The sequence below is a fragment of the Crocodylus porosus genome, unplaced genomic scaffold, assembly GCF_001723895.1.
Source record: "Crocodylus porosus isolate Cpor-Errol unplaced genomic scaffold, CroPor_comp1, whole genome shotgun sequence".
In the NCBI taxonomy this organism is placed as follows: domain Eukaryota; kingdom Metazoa; phylum Chordata; order Crocodylia; family Crocodylidae; genus Crocodylus; species Crocodylus porosus.
Genome location: NW_017728947.1, coordinates 14,195,647 through 14,221,256, shown reverse-complemented (window position 1 = coordinate 14,221,256; position 25,610 = coordinate 14,195,647). Strand labels below are relative to the sequence as shown.

The window sequence follows — 25,610 nt, the reverse complement described above, 5'->3', positions numbered from 1 at the left end:
TGCTCCACAGCCCTAGGGTCACCATGGAGACAGGCTAGGAGTTGTGTGGGAAGCTGCATCCAGGGCTGGGGCCAGGATCTTGGGGTGGTGATGGTGTGGGGCCAGGGCTGAGCCATGACCCATTCCTTGCATGCCCCTACCCATGGAACTGCATCAGTTGCAAGCAGGCAGTGGATTCCAGATTGCAGCCCTGCCCCAGGCCCAGCTCTGTGCTGTCACTGCCTGAGATTCTGGGGTCTCCCCAGTCCCACCCACCTGTCTCACTCAGGTACTGTTCCCTGCCTGCCTACAGCCCCATCCTAGGTACACATCCTGCCCATGCAAGTTTTGCCCCTGACGGTCAGTGCAGGGCGGATGGACTGGGGTGCTTGGCCTGTGCGGCTGGATCCAGCAGCTGTGGCATCTGGAAGGAGATGCCGCTACTGATATCGCTGGGGCTGCCAGGAAATAGTCTGGTCACTGCGTTGCCCCAGCCAAAGCCTTTCAAAAGGGACAAGGATTGTTACCACCTTTTCTGTATGGGAAGAATTCTGATAAATTCTCCTACATTGTTGTGTTGTGTATGTTAGCTGGATGGTTGCAGATGATGGGCCCCCTTGGGATGATGATGTGCTTTGCATAGGCTTAGGAAGAAGATGTTGCTGTGTAGTCTGGCTGCTTTTCTTTCTGGCTTTGTTATTGAGGTTCCCATAGGAGATCAGGAAACCAGGCGTTCTGAGTAACAGAAATAAAAACATACTCAGAATGATTTGCGGGGTGTGGGGTGAGGAATACATCAAAAATTTTTAAGGTAAAGTAGAGAAGCAAATGTCTCTGACAGCACTGAGCCTCTTGAGTAATACTCTATACACATGGTTAAATTGGACCAGGGAAACACGTGGGCTTACTGACCTGTGAGGTACCTGTAGGTCTACTGGTCTTGTGGCTGTGGGCTAGTTGTCACCACAACTACAGCTAACTAGTAGGGGCCAACATTTTTGGCAGGTATGCCACAAATTAACCCCCTCCCTTTCAGATTGGGCAGGGGAAGAGGATTGGAGTGTCCATCTGCTCTGCTTTCTGTTCCCAGCCCAATTTGCTGCTTTGCATTCTGCTTCCTGCCCTGTCTGCTGCTTAATTTGAAAGGCCTGTGACTTTCCCTGATAGACTATCCACCTCACAGGGGTTGTCCATGCCAGAGGCTGGCCAACCCTGATCTATAAGTATGGAGCTTTGTTCCAGAAACATTGTGAGACTCACTTGCTTAGGCTGTAATGTGAGGATATTGTGTTAACTACATTGATTTTTTTGTAAACTTTTGGCTGACAATCCACTTTGCTGGTTTCTGTTATGTGCTGTCTGAGAGAGGCAAATTGTTCCTTCCAGGCAGACATCCTAACAATCTGTCCCTGGCATGTTTGGCTGTGATAGTAGTTGTTATGCTGGCCTTAACATTTGGGCTGTTTAAAATATTCTTCTATCCTAAATTGTTCTGATGCATCTTTTCAAGTTTCTCTTAGGGGTGTTCATCAGTGCTGATCTCTTTGGTTGTGACACTTCATGGTAATAGCTGTTTTTGTTACGTGCCAGTGAGCTGCACTAGGTGCGAGTGGCATGTTCCAGTTAGGGTTTTGACTGGCAAAGTTCAAGATTGTAAATTTATTTTGAAAAATTTTGTTCAGAGTCCCATGCAGTGTTTGGATGGGGGCTTTCCAAATAATGCAAATATGTCTACAGGATTTTTCCCCTTTGTCCGCAATTGATTTATTATCTCCTAAGTTATGCTTAGAATCTCCTCAGTGCTGTAGACCCACTTACAACACTTCTTATTCCAGGGTGTGCAGTGGGGATCTTACAGCTGTCTTCCACCAGGCCTGTGCTTTAGAACTTGTCCCCTTGCTAAATATGGGGCTTAAAGAGACGCTCTTTCTCACTCCAGCTTTTATTATATAGTATAAAAGTCGCAGGATCTTATCCAGTAAGGTAAAAGCCCTTTATCCACATATAGTAAATTAAAGTTTAATTTAAATTTGGAGGAATGCATACTGTATCTTAAGTTGTACGCTAAGCTTTCTAAGCAGTTGAAATGAGTAGTAATAGTGTAAATAACTGGAATAACGCAACAGACGATTCAGGCTGCCAGATGCATAGGTATCTTGCCTGATTTTAAATGCTCTTAGTACTACTCATATGACATGTCAATTGTACTTGCTTACATAGAGTTCATGGTTTATCGGATAAATATGTATAATAAACAGTTCAGTAAAAGCATCTTGTAACTGTGACAGTTTTATTTATTTTCTTGCAGAAAATTATACAAGCGTTATGCCTTCCTCCGCTGTGACGATGAGAAAGAACAATTCCTCTATCATCTCCTGTCTTTCAACGCTGTTGATTACTTCTGCTTTACCAATGTTTTCACAACCATCTGTAAGTAACAGTTTTCCTTACAGCGCTGTTCACCAGATTCAGTTGCATGCTCTCATGAAAGTTGCTTAGCAGTTTGATGCTTACGCTTTTTGCAAAGCTACGTTAATTTCCTGTTAGTGTCCAGGTATGTTCTGTTTTCTCCTGTTTTTTGATAACTTGTCTAATGAGTGGCAGTGTCTATTTCTGTATCACTGAAGGCGTTTTTCCCATTGGTGATGTGAGCATTGTGATTAATAGTGTATGTATGTGAAATAAGCAACACTATTTAGAGCTCTATTTGCTGTTTTGTAGCATGTAATACTTGTCACTGCTCAGAAATGAATTGCAGAACAGTTTCACTTAGCCGGATCCTTGGCTGAGGTGCATTATTTGTTTGGTCTTGATGAAAAATGGCTTAATACAACATATCAACACCAAGTTCTTGCCTGGAATGCTGCTGCTAAATTGTTGCGTATTCTACAACAATACAACAAGGAAAAAATGAAAAGGAAAAGATTTTAATTTGAAAGGTCCTGGACATCAGGCGTTTAAGAAAATCTAGTCATCAAACACTTTCTTGAGGCCACTGTCAGATGAGAAGATGTTGAGAGGAAGCAGTGTCTTAAAAGCTTCAGCTGAAAAGCTTTAACAGTAACCCATTTATACACTATAAAGCAAGGGCTAATTGCCAGAGAACACAATGATGATTCAAATAATTGGATTTTATATAAAAGTAAATTGGTTAATAGCAGACTACACATGAGAGTTATTTAGTGGCATGATGTTGGCTAGTTCAACAGCACTTACTTTCTCAGTGCTTCCTGATTCAGAGCAGGGGTCATATCTCAGGTGAGTGTCAAGTGAGTTGCTCAGTTTCTCTGTTCATAAGTGGAACAGTAAGAAGATAAGCGTTTGCCCAAGCCTGGTATCTCATACCAATTTTATATGAATTTCAATACTCAAAAAACAGTTAAAGCATATTGTATTGTGACGATCACAGTGCTTTAGTTCAGAATTGGCCATCCACAGTATTTATCTGTCTCTCAGAAAATAATGTTGGAAGGGAATGTGGTAAGTCAGCTCATCCAACAGTGCTGCCTCGACACAGGACCAAAGACATCCTGTTAACATTTTCTTAAAAATTCTTTAAGGGTTTCTTAAAAATCCTTATAGTACAAGTGATTTTTCCCTAAATCTCCTTTACTGCATTCAGTCTGTTACTATTTATCCTATCCTAAGTGGGCATGGACATTAGCTTTTTTTTTAAAACAGCTGTTGACATACTTGAAAACAATTTTCAACTCCCCTCACTCTTATTTAATTAAATGAAAATCAGTTAATTATGTTTATTAAATAATACTAAGTTCACTGTGTGTTCTATATCACTAGTTCAAAATCTCAGTTGTAATTTGAGCATATATAAATTAATATATGTGACACAGTGTCTCATTTACACAATTAAAAATAAGCCGGCACAGAGAGTCAGATAATTAATTAAATTTTATTGTCAGCTGTTTTTAACCTGCTTGCAGAAGGGGGGGGGGAATAAACTAACAGTGCTTCACCAGAAAAGGAAATGCATTAGTTGGACCCAGCTCTGTAGCATCTGTATCAAACGGCTATTAGATAAAAATGCCCAAAAGCCCCATTGAAGCATCCGATCTCTATAGACGATGCGGAGCCAGGTCAAACTAACGCAATACCTCTTTTTGTCATTTGATGGCAGATTATATTACTGGTACATTAATGTTTTCTCATTGTTTAAACACAAAAGGTTTAACTTGCCACAGCTAAAAATGACATTGTGTAAATTATTTCCTTTAAGTAAGCTGCTGCTTTTATTTGCAGTGATCCCCTACCATATCTTGATTGTTCCTAGTAAGAAACTTGGTGGCTCAATGTTCACAGCCAACCCTTGGATATGTATCTCTGGAGAACTGGGCGAAACAGGAGTCTTGCAGATTCCCAGAAATATCTTAGAAATGACATTTGAGGTTTGTATTGTTGATACATTTGCCAAATGTTCTGTTTCTGCAATGTTTAGTCATACCTGTCACATTAGTGACATGCACAAATGTTGTCTATAGATGTATTCAGCAGATTTTCTCTGTATTTGTGTTAAGTCCAGATGTAAGGCAAATGAGACCTCTCTCAAGTTGTCCCAGTCTTTTTCATCCCCCTCTGACTTTTTTTCCCTCATTGGGGCCACATTTGAAAACTGACTTGTCTGTTCTATTGTAGACAAGCTCTTTCTGTTTTTAATGATCTACCATTATTTTTATTGGAGCACCAGATATCCTGGTTGCCTCTGTCTGGCATTCTAAAAGATTCTGGAGGTTCCTTGCTGAGTTGGGTTCCCATACTATGAGTGAGGGAACAAGCCCTCCCTTTTCTGGGGCCACCGATCCAAAGAAAAGAGCTTTATGAAAGCCTTGGGAGTTGCCACTTCTTCAAAGTGTGTTCCAAATATTAATAGTATGCTATTATCTAATAGTGTGCTGTTGTCCTCAATATGGTAACATGTAGATATACTAGGTGGAATCTCCTCTTCAGTGTACTAAATGTCATACAGACACATGGTGATAGGCAGTATCTGTCCAAAGGCCTTGACGTTTATGATATGGACAAGACTAAAGGAAACAGGAAGAAGTGAAGAACCAGTTTTTATTTGAGGATAGCGGTATAAAACGCTGCCTTCACCCAAATAAAGGAGGAGGAACCATGTCCCCTAAGTATGGAGCACAAGTCGCGAAGGCTGCTGCTTCGTTTACTTTTATGAACTTGTATCATCTGTTACTGTACATAGCATAAATCTGGAAGGCTGTTTATGTGCTCCCTCTGCTGGTTAAGGGACACCCCCCCCCTCCCCTATTTGGGTGAAAAAAAAAAGCAAGTTGCACAGCAGGGATTAGAACCCTGGTCTTGTGGTTCCCATGCCAGCGCCCTATATAATACATAGCACTGCCCCTGCAGAGCTATATGCCCTTGCTTTCTCTTTCCTTCCCTTGTAACAAGTATCTTCTTTAATTTGCAGTGCCAGAACCTGGGAAAGCTAACCACAGTACAAATAGGACATGATAATTCAGGGCTCTATGCCAAGTGGCTAGTGGAATATGTTATGGTCAGGAATGAAATAACAGGGCATACATACAAGTAAGTATCTATCTAAATTTTTGTATTGGGTAAATAGAATATTCTTTTTGCAGGGAGCTGGCATAAGACTGGTCTGCTTTTTTCCTGGGCCTCTATTTCCAAAGGTACTGATGCTCAAAGGTGTGGAGGTTTATTTGGTTTCGGGTGCTGGATAGGGTTCTTGTGAAAACAGACTGAGCTTTTCATTTGCATGTGTTTCTTCAGTCACCTAAAAACACACAAACTAATTGCAGACATGTAGGAAAAAGTAAACTGATTGCCAAGTGTATCCAAAGGAAATGATCTTGAGACCAAACAAAATAGCCAGTTAGAACTTTCCATGTACCAAGTACAAATGGGAATTGCACCAAGGCATGACATGAGCCGGAAGAGCGTTGAGAAATTATCATGTAATTATGGAACTCTAGCCATAGAACGGGAACAATATGGAGTGTTTAGAAACTGGTATGTTTGTGGTATGAGATGGGCACAAGAAGTTAGATAAATCATGTGGTAGATCTTAGTTACTTTACATTAACCACACTGCAGTTTGGTTTTGCATGTCTTTATTTGTATAAACCTGCCATAAGTTATGTCTGTAGCAAATTGTTTCAGTTCACAATGCCAGCTTGTTTGTAGTTAAGCGAAGGGCTGGGATTCTAATTTTTGGATATTGTTCCATTTTTGTAATGGCGCTAGTAAGATTCAACTGACCCATGTTTCATAGTTTTATAGTGCTTAGGGTCGGAAGGGGCCTAAGCAGATCATCAGGTCCGACACCCTGCCTTGGGCAGGAACGAGTGCTGGGGTCATAACACCCCAACCAAATGTCTGTCCAGCCTCCTCTTGAAGACCCCCAGGGTAGGAGAAAGCACCACCTCACCTGGGAGTCCATTCCAGAGCCTGGCAGCCCTAACCATAAAGTAATGCCTCCTGATGTCCGGCCCAAACCTTCTCTGTGCTGAAAGATGAAACTTTGCTGGGTCTGACTGAGGTGCAGAATATCCTAATTTCAGTAAATCTACCAGTAATTTGAAAATATTTGCACATAGTTATTTTATTAGCTATCGTGCTATGAAAGTAGTTAGAGATGTTGCAAAGAGATGATGTGACTTGATAAAAAACATAGTAAGTGTTCAACACGTCAGCTTACACAGATAAGGTATTAATCAGAAACTGAAATTTCAGACTACTGTAAGCAAATGTAATGGGGCTGGTACCAAAACTAGTAGCTGGAACGCAGATGCAGCAATAAAACATTGTCTGAATTCTGCCCCACAAAATGGGATGGGTTGGAATGCTTCTATGCCCTGCATGTGGAACAGAAGACATGAAAACTGGCATTTAATTAATTTTGTATATTACGTTGTTTGTTGCTATAGATATCACAAATCTGAGACCAAATGGCATTAAGTCCTTGCTCCATCTGCTGGGACAAAAATAAAAAGAATAGATGTGTTGGCCACTATGTCAGTAAGAATGAAATGCTTAAAAAGTTAAATCCGGGTGTTCAGTGCTTAGAGCATATACAACTCCCCCAATTCTAAGCTTTCAGAGAAGAATTAAATTTGAGAGTGAATGACTTTGACCATAGTGTTTTATTTGTCTTCAGGTTTCCATGTGGTAGGTGGCTTGGAAAAGGGATGGATGATGGCAGTTTAGAAAGGATCCTTGTTGGAGAGCTACTAACTTCCCACAATGAGGCAGATGAAAGGCAGTGCAGAACCCCACCACTGCAGCAATCACCAAGTATGATAAGGAGACTTGTCACCATCTCGCCAAACAACAGACCAAGTAAGTTGGAAAGGAAGTATAGCACTGCTGACGATAAGCTCTTGCCAGTTCAGAGCCCTACCAAATATAAACCTGGAGTGCTGTTTTTGTGCCTTCTACATACCCTTCTCCTTGCCTCAATTGCCAAGTTCATGAATGAGACAAAGGATTGCTGTCAGCGCTCTCCTGTGGAAGTATGGATATAAACTGCAAATTGTATTTGGTTGCCTGCACTTTTTTTCTGGTGAACGTGTTTATGCCTATCTTGTCCTTCCTGGTATACTATTTTGTTTCACTTGGTTCGCATGTGTGCCCTGATCTATAGTAATCCTACCAGCATCATCTGGTTTTTAAGGTTCCTAAATTTGGTCACTATAGCTCCAGTTCATCTTTTCCATCTGTTTCAAAACTTGCTATAAAAATGTTTATAACAAAATGTTAAATTTTTCTGTTGTTTTTGGGTTTGAAATTGCTTATTTCTGGAAGATTTTGGATTTGACAAACTTGTTGAATTCTTAAATGCATGTGAAAAGGTGCTGGATGGCTGGGACTAAAAAGCAGAGTCCACTGAAACAGATAGAACATATTAAAAAAAAAAATGCAGGTTTCTCTTGTTGTGTCCTAATAGCTTACCTTAATCCTGGTCTGTAGGCATTATCACAAAGCTTTTATGAAGTACCTGAAAGTGGTATGTGTTTTTATTTTTATTTTTTGTGTAGAATTAAACACAGGTCAGATACAAGAAGCTATTGGTGAAGCAGTCAATGGCATTGTCAAGCATTTCCACAAACCTGAAAAAGAGGTGAGTGTTTCTTTGTGGTGCAATAGAACTGGGTATTCATCTGTTACCTCTCAAATGCTTATGAAGTGGTTTATATTTCAGTAAGTTTTGAACTGAGAAGGACCAGAATTTGTCTGCAAGGGGGAGAAATGCACCCAGTAATAGAAAGCTGAACTGGTAGACTGTGACCGTAATCTGGAATATTACGCTTATGTATGTAATTGTTGCTGTTAATGCAAGTAGTCTGTGTCCTGAGGCCTTATTCAACATCCTGATATCTGAATTCACATTAAGGACCAAATTCTATCCAAAACTTATTTCTGTTCCTCTCAAGCATTTGCGTGTTGTTCATGATGCATCTTCTACCTCTGTCATTTGCTGCTTAAAAAGGTATCACACAAAGGGCCAGCATTTGGTGAAGAGTTCCCTGTTAATAACAGCCATAACTTTCCTCCTATTTTCCAAAGAGGGGACCTTTATCCTTCTCACCCAGTTTTCTTGGAACACACAGACACTATCCAGTGTTACTGAAACGCTGCAACAATTCCTGTTTGATCTGGTCTGTAGCTGTTAGGAATTCCCATTCCACTTCATTTCCTACGGATCAATAACCTATTATGATGTTCCCTTTTTTCTTTGTATCTCCACTTGCCCAGAAAATTGTTGAAGATAGTCAAGTATCTGGCCATTCTTTCTGATCTTGTTTTGCCAAAATTTCTGTACTGGACAATATTAGAAACGTGCTCTTCAGTTCTACAGATTTGCAGTAGATGCACCTTGCATTCAGTTTACAATGACATTGCAAAGAGCAGTGTGTGCTTTTGCATTTACAAGGGTTGGTTATTCTGATTCACAGTCTGCATCAACGAAAAACTTGTTCTGAATGAAGTGGTGTATTGGCTTGCTAGTTTGAAGATTGGGTGTCCTATTATGTCCACGCTGCACTCCTTGTTTTGGCTGTCTAAAATATGGAAAGTGTTGGGCAACCTAAATTCTCCTTTGCCAAGGTCCCCTGATTCAGTGCAACAGTACTTCAGCTGGCTTTCAGGCTCTGTATGCCTGAAGAAAGGTGTTTGTGCCCAAAAGCTTGCAAAAGAACAATGTTTCCAACTCTTTAGTTTGTCTAATGAAAGATATCATATTTACCTAAAGAACCTTTTCCTCTTATGTCCTTAGCCCAACACAGCTATAGCCAACAACTCTCCATTCTCTTCTGTTTCCATGTTGATAGATAAGCCCCACTAGACCCAGCTGCTACAGCTGTTTTGAGGGGAAATTCTGTTTGTTTTTTTTTTAAATTCTAAAGTAGCATTTGATTTGGTGCAATAATATTGTCTGTTGTTTCCAGCTGGGTCTGAGGGCTACATTTGATTTGTGAGGGCCCCCCCACCTTCTGTGACGTTTGCAGCACTGGGCCTATAGGCTTCAGGTTGCGAGCTTGGCTAAGTGAGACAAGTGACAAAATGTGTGGCTCTGTCTCTCCTGTTTACCTTTTAGCAAGTGTGTTGAGGAGCTTGATCAGCTCTGGATTCAAGATGTATTGCCCCACAACACAGTTCAGGCATGGTTGCCTTGGGCCCCTTTCTTCAGGCAAGAGAGGAGGCATACAGGATTTGAGAGGCCAGGTCAGCTGTACAAGATATGCAGCCCAGAGAAGAGGGATTGCCTTATCTTCCTATTCCCAACTCTTCAGGGAGGGAGCTGGAAAAAATGGTTCCCTTCCTTCTCTCCATGAGGGGAGTGAAGTCAAAAGAGCATCCTGCCAGATGATCATGCCTGAGGCTTTATAGCTATTGCCAGCAGCCTCACCTCTGATTGTAGAACTCGGTCATCTTCCCTAATTCTTCCTCTGAGTTTTGTGTGTGGAACGTACTAGATCCACACAAATACTGTCGGTACCAATGAGTGGGTCCAGCTCTTCCCACTCCTGCTACCTCTGCAAGTCCCCTTTCCCCTTGGAGTCCTTACTCCTGTCATGCCTTATCCTAGCATCAGGGGAAAGGGATGCATATATTTCTTCAGGTCCTCTGCTCTAGTGAGAAGAGCTAGGGAGCCCATCCTTAAATGTGATGACGTTACTTTTCATGAGAGACCCAGAAGGCTACCCATATTGAGGGAAGTCAAATGGCCTATATCTTCTAAATGACAAGGAAAGCATTGGCTTTCTACAATATTTTTGGAATAAACTCCTTGGGTGCCTAGGTGCTCCAGTTAACTGGAATTGCAATGCGTCAGAGCAGACTCGATTAATTGACTGTTGGAGTGTGGCAATTGCCATGCTCCAGCAGCCTCCTGTGTCTTGTGTATCAGTGGCCCCACGCTTAAAAATGGCAGCAGGGTGCTCAAACTAAAGCTTGTCAAAGGAGCTTTAGTCTGTGTCCTCACCACCATTTTTAAACATGGGGATGCTGATATAGCATATGTGGCAGTGCTGAGAGCCTCTCTAGTTAAAGCACCACCCCCCCAAGTACATGTTAAAAATGCCCCTTTAAGCCTAATTTCATCCATCTCCCCAGTGATTATAGGGACAAACTAATAAAATCAACACAATTCAGCTTTCTCACTGTTGTGCAGTGCAGCGTGGTAGATCAAAGGAAAAAAGGCCAGGTTATAGATGTGCTATTTTCTCTAGGCATGCATGCACAGACCTGCAATGCAAATTCTCTCTCCTTAGGGGAAGGACAGCGGTCTAAATCAAAGAAAAACTCAAGTAGTAACATTTTGTGTTAATAATCACAAGAGTATAGACTGCCAGTAAAAGTATTAGGAATATTGTAACTCTGCATGGTAGCAATCTGCCTTAGACATACTATATGTATGCCTTTTTGCACGGAGAGTGTGAGGAAAAAGAGAATGAAGGGGGGTGTATATGTGCACACACATGCATATATATATATTTATATATACTCGTGTGTGTATGTATGGTATGTATAAGCACTCGGTGAGGGAGAAAATACTTTTTTCAAGTAGGTAAATAGAGTAAATGCAGAAGCCGTAATGGCTGCATTCAGTATGCTTTTCAGGTCTTGAAGTCTCATCTAGGCTAAATCCCAGTTGATGCCCGGCTCTCTCAGCTGGACAAGAAAGACGCTACCTGTGTCTTTGATTCCCAGGTTACTGGGTATTAACTAGGCAAGTGAGTACCTCATGGAGCCATGCCAGACTTAGCAACTCATGGAAAAGTCTCAGAATGAATAAAATCCCCGATTATTTACTTTAGCACAGCTTTGCTACCTACTTCAAGTTATTTTAACCTCAGGCAATACTGGAAAACCAGAGCAGGGTTCTGTTTGAACCCTCCGAATGGTTCCCCATAGAAGTTTTTTCCCTAAGGCATTCCCATTTTGCTTGACAATGTTTATGTTTCCTAAATGGTGGCAGCCTTTTCTTTTTTTCCAAGCTTGAATAATTATCACTTGATTTTGAGTAGCTTCTGGGATCTTGGTCCTGAATCCTGGAAGCAGTAGTATTCCTAAAGAAGAAAATTCACTCATTTCTTCCTAAGCATCATTTTTAAGTCTGATCTGGGGAAGTGGAGGCAAAACATATAATATCATGCATATAATTTCATTCCTTTTAAGGGATCTTCCCAGTTCAGCTCGGTGAATGTGCACCAGAAACAACATCTACCGTGATGGTTCAGTTCAGGTCTGGAACCCTGTTCCTTGTTTGAATAACAGATGTATTTTTTGTTATTGTCTGAGAGAGTTTCCAGAGTAAATGGGGGAAAAACTCAATTGGCTCTGCCTTGGAGAGCAAGTTTCCTGTTCTGGACAAGGGTTTTTATCTGTATGGGCATTGTCCAAACCATGATGGGGAATAAATATTAACAGCTGCACAGCAGAAGAAAATAGCACATCTATAACCTGGCCTTTTTTCCTTTGATCTACCACGCTGCACTGCACAGCAGAAGACAGACTAGCAGAGTAGTTCCTAGACCCAGCAAACCTGTTGTCCACTGTAACTCAAATTGTGGCCTGAGAACCTACCTTTTTGCATCTGACAATGGTGAATAAAGTGCTCTGTACCTTCCATGTCAAAGCCCATGTGTCATGGTAAAAAGCTTGGCCCAGTTCCTGCTGTATAAATCTGATATCTGACTCCCTAGGTATCTCTCCACTCTTCATCCCCCTTCTCTCTCTTCCCCCCCCAGCCTGTCTCTCACCCAGTGACTCCTTAGTCTACATTTTCACTGACTGCCTGTCTTGCATGCACACCAGCCCAGCCTCTGGCTGCTTTACTTTTCATTCCATCCAGGAAGAGCACACACCAACTGCTGAAACTTCCTTATCCTGACAAAGGGTTTTTGAACCCGAAAGCTTGCTTAATAATTGTTGTCCAACTGTTTAAGTTGGTCTGATAAAAGATATCAGATTCACCCAAAGAACCTTGTCTGTATAAATCTTCCCGCTTTATTCACTGTTTCTCAGCACAAAAAGTAGTAGTGATGTTGCTTGTGCCTTTTTTGCTGAAGATGTTACAGCTGTCTTGCTGAAGGGGTTGGTGCAACTGGCATGGGATTTTTAGGTATTTCTCTTGCTCAATGAGGGCAGGACTGGACAGATTTAAAATGAGTAGTTGGGTGAAGTGATTTATTGGTCTTGAGCTTTTAAAAGGGAAGTCAGCAGGTAGAACTTGGTTGGTGTAAAATTCAGTTTAGCTACCATGCAAAACTAGTGAGTCTTGTGTTTCCTGCTGTCAACCTGAATATGGATGTATGAGTGTCCAAGCAAAGAAGTAGAATCTATTGTATGCTTTTCAGCATGTTAAATGAAAAGGGGTTTTATTTACATCATACCCATCTGCCTTGTGCTAGAGCTGTATATTTATGGAATAATTCTGCTCCCCTTTGAAGTCATGCTGCTTTGAAATCCCATGGTAATATATCAGTAGGCCTTAGCACAGAGAAGAACAGAAAAATTATTCCTCATCATAAAATGTATTTCCTTCAAGTAGTACAGTGAACCTTGAAGAGAATAGATTATGGAGTTGGAAATTAACACCCAGGGATGCAATAGGTCGTTGGTAGGTAGAATTCCTTATGGTCTGCAATGGAAGAAATTGCTGTTTTTCTTCAAATGCCATTTAACATAGTCTATAATAAGGTGGATTTCAATAGTCCTGGTTGATCTTCAGGCAGGCTTAAAGTACCCCTGGTAATTTCTCAAAGAAAGGAAACTTACAAGTAAATGTGGGTAAACCTTCCTGTATTGGGATAGTTAATTCCATTCTCTCAAGGTCAGACATTGAGAGAAATAGTGCACGCCCATCCGGTCCTGGCTATCAAACAGCCCCTTAAACTTCCCCAGCTCGCCATTAGAAATGAATTCTCCAATGCCCAACAAACATCAAGTGGGACATAACCTTGCCTTATTAAGAAATGCTTAACCTATCAGCAGCTCTCCACTGCTTCTACTATCAATACCCCCACATAAAATACTCATCAGAATCCATGGTTCCTACACACGCCTTTCTGAAAAGGTGATATACCTGATCCAGTGCACCAAGTGATCTCATGGGAACTGTGTGGGTGAAACTAAACAGCAACTGTGTATCAGAATGAACTCTGACAAAAAAACATAAAGGACAGAGACACACACGCTTAGGAGCACATTTTTCACAGAGCAACCACTCCCTCTGACCTCATTATCCTTATGCTCAAGATAAATCTACTTAACACCTTTTAAAAGGCAAATTTAAGAACAAAAATTCATAATCTGTCTGGACACTAAGAAGCAATGACTAAACATTGATATTTATTTTTATGGCACATTTTATTTTACATAATTCCTGAATTCTTTCCATGCAGGAAAGAGTCTCCTCCCTTTTTGATAGGCCTTGATCTTCCAGTAATCGGCTTCTTTTCTTCAGCTAATTGTGTGTCTGCTACCCTTGGGAATTGCTCTCACTCGGTCCCCACTGCTGTTTTTCAGGATGCTGTGTCTGGCTTCTTGTGATCAGACCTGAGGAAGAATGTCTTGCATTCAAAAGCTTGTCTAACTTTATCCCAACTACATAGCTGGTCCAATAAAAGATAGCACCCTAAGAACTCCTTGCTTCTAGTCTAACTTAAGGCACCCATTTTTTTTTAAATGCTGCTTATAGTAATTTACATACACAGAGCATTACAGTTTTCTATATCCAAACTGATGAGCTGAACGTACTCTGTTCCGGTGCATCTTTGGCAGAGAGGCAGTCTGACTCTGTTGCTGTGTGGCGAAGGTGGACTCGTTTCAGCTCTTGAGCAGGTGTTTCAACATGGCTTTAAATCACCCAGGCTCTTCAAGAATGTCTTCATTTGGGACTTCTTAGGTAAGTATGAGGACAGTAAAGCATATAGTATGAGGACAGTAAAGCATATGCATCTGGATTCTAAATTCTAGCATCACTCTGTGGGTCATATCCTCAGTTCCCTGGAGCTGTGCCAATTTATACTAGTTAAGGAGATGACTTGGTGAGTTCCTTCTTCCATAGCTGGCAGAAGGAGAAAATACCTCTGTATTGTGCTTCTGTTAACTTGGCATATTTTATGTCCGATGAATTGCGCTGTGTAAGAGGCATGATAGTAGAATGAGTATTAAGGAGTTTTCTAATATTGTTAGAAGCTGGATTATGGTAGCCTTATGTTACTTTCTGTAGAGTAGCGTGAAATCAATAATACATGAAGCTGTGCTACCATCTGAGCCTTACTAAAAAACACAAGAAGCTATGAATCTGTAGTCTTTGAACATCTCACTAAAAGATTGCCTTGTATATGATATTTACACAGCAGTCCACTTTATATGAGTTTATTTACTCACTTTTAAAAAGGGAATCAATTTACTAGCAGTTCTGTGTTTTAGCTAGGTATTGCTAGGGCTTGCCATATTTTTTGAGCATCTCACTTTCCAATGGATTTTTATCTTAGAATCTATGAGGCAGTGAGGTGGTGTCCCCTTTTTACAGATGGGCAATTGAGGCACAGACCAGAATAAGGAACTTGGCCAAAACCACATGGAAAACTGGCAGCTGATCTGGGAATTGAGCTCAAGTTTCCTGAGTTCTGGTCCAGTGCTTGGTCCACCAGACAATCCGTCCCATTCTGTATGTAGAGACTATCAGCTGAAAGTCTTAAATTGCTTTACGGATGTTTGCTACAGCTTCAGAATGCACCTGTGAGGTAGGCACTGTACTAAGGCATATTTAGGTAAGCCTGCAGTCTTACCAGAATAGAATCCAGAAGTCCTGTCATCCAGTCCTCTGTTCCAGCTACTGGATACTGCTGTTGCATGGGTGGTATTTAGTGATTTAACATTTCCATTGATCAGATGCCACTGTTTCCTACTTTTTCCCTTTCTCTTAAGAAAAAGCACAAAACTATTATGAGACCCTTGATCAGAATGATATGGTCCCAGAGGAGAACTGGCAGACAAGGGCCAGGAACTTCTGTCGGTTCATCACCTCAATCAACAACACTCCTAGAAACATTGGGAAGGATGGCAAGTTTCAGATGTTGGTGTGCCTTGGAGCCAGGTATAAAGGAGCATTTTAATTTTTAATCATATGTTCAGGATTCGCCTATTCACATGGATAGATCCAGAGAGGGTGCAGTGGTGTGGATACTCCATCCCCTTTTCAGTCAGTGATGCCATGGGGAGTAGTAGTCAAGGACTTTCTTTAAGTCCCTGAATTGGGGAAAGGGCAACAGCAGGCAGAGGAGGGAAGGAAATGGGAGGGGAGGGCACATGCTGTGCATAAAGAGGAAGGGAGGAGGAAGGGAAGAATATCAGTGATTGAGGGACTGAAGAGACCCTGCCTGCTGCTCCTGTGGCGTAGTCTGCCTGGCCAGGGGAAGAGGAAAGGGGAGGCTGGGAGCAAAGAGTGCAGTCACCCCCTGCCCTCAGCACCAGTTGCTGCTCCTGCACCCGCTTTACAAAATCCTAGATCTGTCCCTATTGAGATGTCCACAAAGCTGCTTATGCTCTGAAGTTCAGCTGATGCTTGCAAACTTCTCAGACGCATGTTTCTCAGATGAAAGGTAGCATTAAATAAAATGCATCTCAAGTATTCTGAAGTCTTGGGGTAACTCTCTATGGAAAACATGATGTTCAGGAAAATTGCACAGTGCAAAATAATGACAAACAATGAGCAGTTAAGTAAGGAGAGGTAAGGATGAGAGCTCAGGTGGCTGTGCTAGAGCCTAAGTGAAGTCTTAGAGGACAGCTGGCCAATTCAGTCCAGGAGATAAGGGAGAAGAACCAAGAATGAACAATTGGTTAGGAGTCCCTTATTTTCTGTCCCAGCCCAAGATAGAGCAGCCAACTCTTTGCTTACTAGCAGAATAGTAGTTATGGGGCGAGAGGTGTAAGAAACCAGCTTTATGGTACCTGGCAGGGATAGCTTCTGCTCCCCTTGTAGTGCCTGGGAAGTCCAAAGTGGGTGGGAGGATCAGCCCACATGCACTGATTTATGGTGTTTTAATCTCCTTGAAATGTTTGGCCTCCAGTCTGGGAAGGTGATGGTGATGCTCTCTAACTACACTGTTGTTATATTCATCTGGAGAAGCTGGTCTGTTTCTTTAAAAAAGTGAAATAATGTCCCATTTTTAGTGAAATGTGATTGAGTTGGTTTTATTTTTCTTTTTAAATCCTAATGCTTGGCCTGGCCAGAGACCACCTCTTGCACCACTGGATCGCCTTGCTTGCAGACTGTCCAATCACAGCACAGATGTATGAGGACACAGCATTGATTAAGGATCACACCCTTGTAAATTCCTTGATTCGAGTGCTGCAGACCTTGCAGGAGTTCAATATCACGCTGGAGGCATCCCTCGTCAAAGGAATTGACATCTAATCTCTGTCAGTAGCCATACTATAAAAAGCAGCAAGGAGAAAGTCAAATTAGTATGCTAACATGTCGCATCATGATCTTGATCATGGCCATGCAACACAACTTTTACTTTTCTTGAAGGAAATTCCAAAACTAGTGCAGGAAAATGGATAGAAGTTGTAAACACAATGTAAAAAAGAGGATTTTGGTATAAATCTATTTTAGAGTTTATTTGCTGATTTGCTTTTTACACACTTTCATGTGAAAGAGAAAGAGATGAGTATTGTGCAGCTTATTTTAAAGCTGCAGTATTTCCTTGCCATAGATAACGTGCAGTGAGCCTTTCAGCATCCTCTGAACTTGCCTTCAGATGTGCTGCATGTCATGAACCCTAATGTATACACTCCATTTCTGCTAAGAAGGTCATTCTATAGTTTTTAAACTAATATTTTATATATTAACGTTATTACCAATATTTTGTTTTTAATGCATTGGGTCACTGTTGTGCTGCAAGGGGAAGCTACAGATTCTGGTGTGTGCTTTTTAAAAGTCTCAAAGCACTGATTTGTCAGCAAATTACTTTTCTTTATTTTTGTTGTCAGTATTATTTTTAGTGGATTTAAGGAGTTTGAATCATGAAATGTGCAGAGATCAAAGTAATATTTTTCATATTGGTACGTAATTGCACAGAGGAAAATGTAAGCGTGTTTTTAACTGACTTTTTTATTTATTTAACCTATTATTGTGTTTTGTAAGTTTGTCCTTTAAATAATGTTATACGATATAACTTGCTATATTATGTTTGCAATTTAGAACTTACAGTGTAGCCCACTTAAATAAAAGGCCTGGAATAAGAGGGTGTCTGCTGCCAAAAATGTTTGTGTGCACATCCTTTCAAAATTCACACCTTTGAATGGAACCCTCTTAAAGTGATAACAGCTAAACGGGCTGTAAACCTCCAACCTCAACAGCTTTAATACATATATTAATGCACAGAGGACAATGGCTGAATGAAGAGATCTATGCCACCATGAAGTAATGATGCTATCCTCGATCTAATTCCATATCACCATTTCCTAACTTCATGTTAATTTTCCTTAACAAGATGAGTGTGGTGAGGATTTTTCCTTTGAATCAATAGTGCTCTTATGTACTACGTTTTCAAGCTCCTGGCTTGTCTGATGTTTTGTGCATCTTAACTGCAAAGGCTTTAACCCACTCTCTCAAATTATCATTGTCAAGATACTTGGCTTTTATTGTATTACAAAGCATGGGATTTGGCAAGTGCCTTGAGGCAGCCCTATTCATTTGACTCCTCTGATTAAAATCTCTTATGAAGTGCATCCCTGTTTTAGGAAACAAACTTGGTCAGCATCACAAATTACTATATAGAACCTCAAAGGCTATGTACTTAAGAGGTCTCCACTGTACAACTTCTCAGCAACATGTCTTATAATAAGGAATTAGAGTTAAAGTTGTTCTTGGTTGTCAATCTGTACAATATTGTAGCACCTTTTCTTTATTTTCTGCATTTTAATGACATCTTGTGATTAGTTTTATTTCCGAAAGGTATAGCACATGCATTAAATTTTTGACTATTTTTACTTTTGTCCTAATTATTTCATTATTAAAAATATATGATGTTTCTTTTTCACTTTTACACTTTAGTTTTGTATAAATGAGGTCTTGCTCTGAATGCATATTAGCATTGTGGGGAAAATGAAAGGATGGTGTCCAAACCACAGGCACGGTCTCTTCACGCTGGATAGATTAACACCTTTCCACTCTTTGGAATTTGTATCCACATTCACAGAGTAATTCTTTCCTCTTAATCATGGAAAGAAGAAAATATGTAGTAAATCTTTACTCTGTAATTTTATCCAACCTGAAAACATAACAGCTACAGAAGTCTTTTACCCTCAACCCTAAACCCCACTTCTATTAAATCCATTTATTCCTGTGCAGTCTCCAGCAGATTTCATTAAGCCGATGTATTTTGCAATAGATATCTCTACATTAGGAAAAGAGACTTTTAATTGACAATGAACCAACCTCAATCTTTCTCTTACTGTGCATACAGGGCAGTGGTGTTTATTTTGATATAACTTGCAGAGATCAACCATAGGCAGAAATAATGGTGGGTAGAGGGATGGGAAAAACCTTTTAGCCAACCCCAAAATAACAGGAACTTCTTATCTTTCTGTAGACATAACTAATGTGGTCAATGAGTGGTGGTGGGTGTCTTGTGTTTTTGTTTTTTTTTTTTTTTTTATTATTCATTGTTTGTGGCAAAAGGTTGCAAGGATATAACCCAGGGTGGAGGTGGTACTCTGACTTCTGAGTGCCACATGTGTTGGATATCATATTGGACAATTGTTCTTTGGATAGTGGTCAAACCCAGTGTGTCAAAGTGCCCAGACCCAGAGGTGATGCTGCTGAGCATAGTCTAAACAATATTACCTCAAGTCACTCTTTCACCTGCAGTTCTGTCTCATGGTAGACTGGAAATACTCCAAACTGCAGCCTGTTGTAGCCACCAACCTCATGATGATGCTTCATACAGATCCTGGTGTATATAATCTGCTTACTTGGCGTATATTGGATGCGGTAGGATCAGGGCCCAATGTTCTGTAGTAAACAACTTGAGCTGCAGACATGTCTGCAGTTCCATGCAGCATCTTATCATGAGTCACTTCTGTTAATGTGTGAAGGAAAAAATTAGGGTCACTGCATCAGAAAATTCCAGGTGACAGTACAGGGTGTACCCACTGTGGTGCTAGTCAAAGTTTTGTAAAATTAGGGGGGGGGGTTGTTTTTTGGTTTGTTTGTTTGTTTTTTTTAAAGTCAAACACTTTCTTTACTAGTAAGAAGTGAGCAGCAAGGTAATTTAGATGGTGTGACCCTTGTTCTGTTACTGTTTCAGAATGAGAAAGAAAAGGCTTAGAACTCATACTAACATAAGGGTATCAATTTTGCTGTAGCTACTGTGAAAAAGAATATTACTTGTCAGCTTCAGCACTATTTTGATAATACTATTGATACAATTATTGTAGGGGGTGAAAATTTTATGGGTAAAGCCAAGTGGCTTATAAACTAGCTGGTAACATATTAAAAAACATTTTAAAATGCTCTTTTCATGTTCACGTCTTTGAGCTGTGAGACAAAAAAATGAGGCAGAAATACTACCTGCTAATTTTCCTTTGTTTAGTAATTGTAGCATAGTATAGACTATGGCATATGTACAAACTCCCAGCAAATAGTCAGGACTGTTTTTGTTGTTTCAGACTTTACTACCTTTAAAGGTAATAGTTGTTTTAAATATTTGATTTTAAAACTATCTACAGTGAACTTAAACTTTTTATCACATTCTGTAATTGAAAGCATATTGTTCATGAACTGAAAACCATTCCACTACCTTTTCCATTGTGAAGAGTATTTTTTTAATTTAAGAATTGTATAACAGGGACCTAATATTTTAAGAGTTCCATATATTTGGTGTGGTGTTGATTTGAGTATGTAAAGGCTTTGCTTCTTCAATTAAAGTCTCAGCAAGAGTTGACTCATCTGTATATTGACAAAAGATTTTTATCACTAGTGCAAGATACTGTAGGAGACTTGAAAATACTTGAAGATATTGTACATGTACTTCTCATCTTTGTAGTTCTTTATTCCTTTTATACGTAGAGACTAGTTGTTAATCTAATCAAGATGCAGCATCAATTATGGTAAAAATCATATATTTTACTACATGGAGAATACACTGGAATGTTTTTTAAGGGTGGGCATAGAAGTTTACATTACGGTGACTGAGATCAGGAAACCCTGGTACTGTACTCCTTTTTTGTAACAGGTCAGTTGAGCATTAACTGTAACTTGAAAGTATGAAGCAGTTTTACGGATGTAGCTTATTTGCTGAATTGCAATAAAACTCTCTTCTAACATGAGAAACAGCATTAAATTACTGTGCCCTTTTCAGTAGCCTGGTGCGGCGGGGAGGGGAGAATCATCATCTCCTTTCTGCACTTTGTAAATGCAAGTATGCACAGCTCCATATGTTGTCCCAGTGATAGGAAGGTCACTTTCATCTTCAGATGCAGTTAGAAAGATTAATATTCTTGCTATATTAATATCCTGTTTTGGGTATCCTATAGGAACTAAATAATTAAACCATGATAACTTGCTTAAAATGTTTCTCTGCACAATTTCTGAGCATTTTAGAAACAAGTTGTTCATCTCCCACATGAATTATTCTCCCAAATTACAGTAGCAGTCAAATGAAAAAACAGTATTCTAATGCAGTAATGTGCCCCTCACTGCCAATCCTGGCTAGAGATGGGGCTGAAGTACAAAGTTCTCTTCTAGAATCAATCTTCCTTTGTGCCTGGGGATATTTTGTATCCAGGGAGTTTGAAATACCACTGTCTCTAACATGAACTCCAGTTTCCCTCTGATGCATGCTTTCTTGCCCTTCTTTCTCGCTTTGGGCCTTCAGTCCAAGCCTCCAGGAGCTTCTGTTGCTTACAGTTGGGATTACAGTCCTACTCTCAATTAATTAGCCAGGGATCCAGGCAAGTACGCTAGCTTTCATTTCTCTTTATTTTTTGCCGCATGATGATATGAGGCTGATTCAGTAAAACAGCTTGATGATTGATAGGAAAAGCACAGGCCTCTGTAGGATATACAGTATATTTTGATTTAAAAGTAAGTTTTTAAGATGGGAAAGCAGGACACTGCCTCTGTGCTATCAGTCTTTATAGCATCTTCTGATGCTCCATTTGTATATTCATTATCTGAGCGCCTACATTTTTGCTTTTGACCAACATTACCCAGACAAGCTGTCCATCTCTCATGCCTCTTGTTGTCATCCTAAACTGGTCAATCCTGGCAGACAGTATACCTATCCCACCCATAAAATACCTGTCAACCATGTCTTGTATCTGATCTCCAGGTCAGACCCGAATATGATTTATAACCATCAATTGCACAAGAAGAAATTTCACCTGTTTTTGATGAACTATGACCAATAGGTTTAATTAAGTGCATTTTTACTTGGATACAAGCATACAACTTCCACAATTCACTGAATGTTTGAGTGGAGAATTGCATAATTCATCTGCACACCGATCATATGTTTCAGGATGGGAATGGGAAACAGATTACTTGCCTGTGATTCTGTCATATTCCTTCTGCTATGCCTTTGAACAACCCAATTCACAAGCAGTGTGAAAATGAAAACAGCCTGAGTTGGCAGCAGCAGCACCACAGCAAATGAGCCAGGCAGTTGACTGGCTGACAAACTTAATGAATTGCCAAAATGAGGCTGCACAAATCAAGCCAATGTTAATTGTTCTATTAAAAGGAACATATTAATTAAAAAAAACAAAACCAAGGTAGTGTCCTACTCTGGTTTGGCTCAGCTCCTTGTGTTCTTTTGGCAGCACAATTTAAAAGGTTTGTGATGTTAAAAATAATGCAGGCAAGAGAATGAACAATGTTAAAACATTTAGAAAATAAAACCTCTGAGGAAGGCAACTAGAAATGGGTTGTATGTGCTGGAGAACCAGGGAGGAGAGCAAACAGGGCATGAGCTATAGGGGGGGAGGTGGGGAATGATACTATAAGCAAACCATGGAGTGGTGATGCTCATTCACATCCACTAGTTGGTCCACAACGCTCTTGCAAGGATATTCATCCTTTCATGTCCCAAGCAGAGGTAGTTCAAAATACTGAAATTCATCCCCCTGTTTTGTTGTCTGTGCCATCTCATATCAGCCCTATGCCAGGGAAAATGGAGTCATATGGCAATTCTGCAGGTGTGCCTCTTCCCAGTCATTCAAAAACAAATTGGCCTTATGTTGCCTGCTGAAAGGCTGTTGTCCCCTTCCCTTCCTTACACCCCAACTTAAAGTGTAGCTGGAGAGCTTCCCATACTTTCTTGACCCATACTTTTCTGCAAGAACTATTCCCATCCCCTGCCCCCAACCATAATGAAAATTTAAGAAGTTGATGAGCAAATTCAAGAGTCCCAATTCTGATCTTTCTCACAGTGGTTTAAGTCAGGGCCAGTGCAGTGAAAACAATAGAATTAAATCTTGCAAGGTCAGAATCGAGCCCCATGAATGTTTATGAAGCTCTAGAAATGCATTTATTATACATTTTTTTTTTTCTAAATCTTATGCATTTTTTCTTTCTTTCTAAGATAAAATCAGCCCAGCACATGTGAGGAGTTACTCTATCAGAACCCATTGTCTAAAAATGCAGTTTTAAGATTCAATAGACTGTTCTAATGGTTAGGAAGGAGAAATTGTTACAAATTAGGAAAAGTAGATGGACTAGAATATTAAGATATTACAGCAACACTGCTGCTTGTTGAATATGAGAGCAATATTCATTATTTGGAAGCACTGCATTGTGGAGTTTGAGATTATTTCTGGCTAAGTGTTTCTAACAGTAGGGCTGTGGGGGGGGCAGACGTTTCAAGCTCTCTCCCTGGGGAAAAAAAAATCTCTCTACTTCAGATGGCTTGAACCAAACATGATACACTATTTAACCTGGGAATTATATGTAGACTGAGGTGTCATGCAGTTTCTCTTCAGTGGGTGAAAATTTCAGGGAAATAAACCTCTTGTGAAAGGGCTTAACTAGATGGCGCTGTTGAACTGATACTGAGTCAAATCAGCAAAAGTGAAAAAATTGTACATTTCAGCCTTCACCATGACAAGCTGCTAAAGACTGATTTGGGTGGAGCTGTTGGATAGTAACGACCTTAGAAAAGATTAACCCTTCACTGATGTTCTTGAATCTTTCTATAATGATGCTGTGCTCTGCAAGCAGAGGCAGTATAAAAAGTAGCGGGACCCAGCGAGAGACTTGGCCAGAAGGACTGCTGGCACCACAGTGCTTTTCTTTGTACCGCATCAAAGCCATCTCTGTAGAAAAGAATGTTTGTTGATCTTGATTTATTAATGTTGCAGCAGAAGGATCCAGATTTCTGGGCAAACTCATGATTCACTTGAGAACTGATGGGTTTGAACATTACGCTTAATAATGTCATTTAAGGATCTCCTTGCATCACTGCCCTAGAGTACGTCATGGCCTTACACTTTACACTGTGAACCTGGGAAATATTTATCAGTAATAGCGCTAGGTGAATTTGGAGCAGTGGTATGTTCAGGGCAGTAGGGGCTGGAAGACGGAATGATAAGTATCTTCCCCACCCAGCTTCCCCTGGTTGCCAAGCCACACCATCCTCCTCCCTGTACCTTTGATGTGAGTAGCTGTTAGAGGCAGGGAACAAGCCATGGCCATAGGCTGGGGGTGCTCAGGTGCGGGGATGTGACGCATGCCCCTGCTGGTCCAGTCTATTGTGTGGCACTGGCAGTGGCAGGAGTTGGGCAGGCAAGTTAATGCTTCCTTGCCTGCCCCCTGGCACAGACAGTCCAGGCAACCATGAGTAGATGGGGGTGGTGGTGGGGGGGGTAGTTAATGGGGATATAGGGTACTGGAAGGGCAGGATCCAAGCCAATGGGCAGCCATGTAGCCTGGAGCTGGGTAATATGGATCAGAGAGAATCCTGCTCTGGAGTGGTGTAACTTTGAGTTGCCTAATGAGTGCTTAAAACCACTTAAAGCATTAATGTACGGACAGCCCAGGGGTTAAGAGCTCTAGGAGCCACCCAAAATGACCATGTAACAAGGCCCTTATTAACTGGTGACTTCGAATATCTTTATCGGATCATTACAAATGTGAGTGCTGCATAAAGCAGACCACTGATTAACTTTAACTTTACTAGAAAAATAACATTTTTATTCCTGTTGAAAGGCAATCTGTGTTCTTGGAGCTAACTCATGAAGACAGATTAAATTGAAGTATATGAAATGAGGGTGCCAAATTCAGTAGGTATAACATCCATTGACTTCAGGGGCAATGGCATTTCTTTGTTCCAGAACCAAATTTACCTTAGGGTTATGTCAACTTTTAAGAACAGCCAAAGAGATTCTTAGTTACACTAAGCCCTTGTTTGCTCTGCTCTGGTAGTGAGAGTCTAGATCACATAAGCATTTATACTCCTGGATGGCTCTTTACACTGCAAACACAAAAATTCAGTTCTTCTCAATGTATACTATTGACTTCAAGAGAAGCAGGCACTATGTATGTTAAATTGCAAATCCCAAGTCCTATTACTGAAACTGTTCTGCTACGTTTCAATCTATTATCTCTCTTTAGTAATTGGGAAATGTTCAGACTCTATGATGATGGATATTGGTGCAAAATCCTTTAGAAGATAATCAAGCAGCAAAGACCATGCTTATCGATACTTGATATGTGCACATAGGTTTGCTAAGCTTGGATATCCTTGGTGACAAAAGCCATGTAAGAACTTAGATGCACAGAGTGTTATACACACAAAAAGCTTTGCAAAAATGAAATACTGGATGGAAGATATTCCCTTTGGTTACCTTTTATCCTCCTATTCTTGCTTTTTTTCAAGTACAAGTACTGTCTTTATTTGAATCAAAGATGTGGCTCTTTCCCCACATTCAGCATGGGGGTGGGGAACCCTTTGTCTTGGATCTGAGTACAAGGAGGGGAAAGCTGCCGGGGGGGGGTGGGGGGAAGTTGCTGTAGTTCTGACTCTGGCCCTGATCTAGGTTTGGGGTCAGAGCTGCAAGAGCCACCTGTCTGAACTCTCTGTGTGGGGTAGATGGAAGACCAGCAGAGGAGCAGG

The 25,610-nt window shown here is 40.6% G+C and overlaps 1 protein-coding gene across 1 annotated transcript in view; it reads left to right on the top strand.

Moving 5' to 3' along the window:
* Window positions 1–18,536, top strand: part of DENND5A (DENN domain containing 5A) — a 99,111-nt gene extending 80,575 nt beyond the window's left edge. The window contains exons 17-24 of the mRNA XM_019551014.1: window positions 2,288–2,409; window positions 4,237–4,382; window positions 5,423–5,541; window positions 7,133–7,314; window positions 8,013–8,095; window positions 14,263–14,386; window positions 15,418–15,586; window positions 16,723–18,536. Of these exons, the coding sequence (XP_019406559.1) occupies window positions 2,288–2,409; window positions 4,237–4,382; window positions 5,423–5,541; window positions 7,133–7,314; window positions 8,013–8,095; window positions 14,263–14,386; window positions 15,418–15,586; window positions 16,723–16,906 (1,129 nt within the window). The 3' untranslated portion in view covers window positions 16,907–18,536. The remainder of the gene's footprint in view (window positions 1–2,287; window positions 2,410–4,236; window positions 4,383–5,422; window positions 5,542–7,132; window positions 7,315–8,012; window positions 8,096–14,262; window positions 14,387–15,417; window positions 15,587–16,722) is intronic.
* Window positions 18,537–25,610: the final 7,074 nt, after the last annotated feature.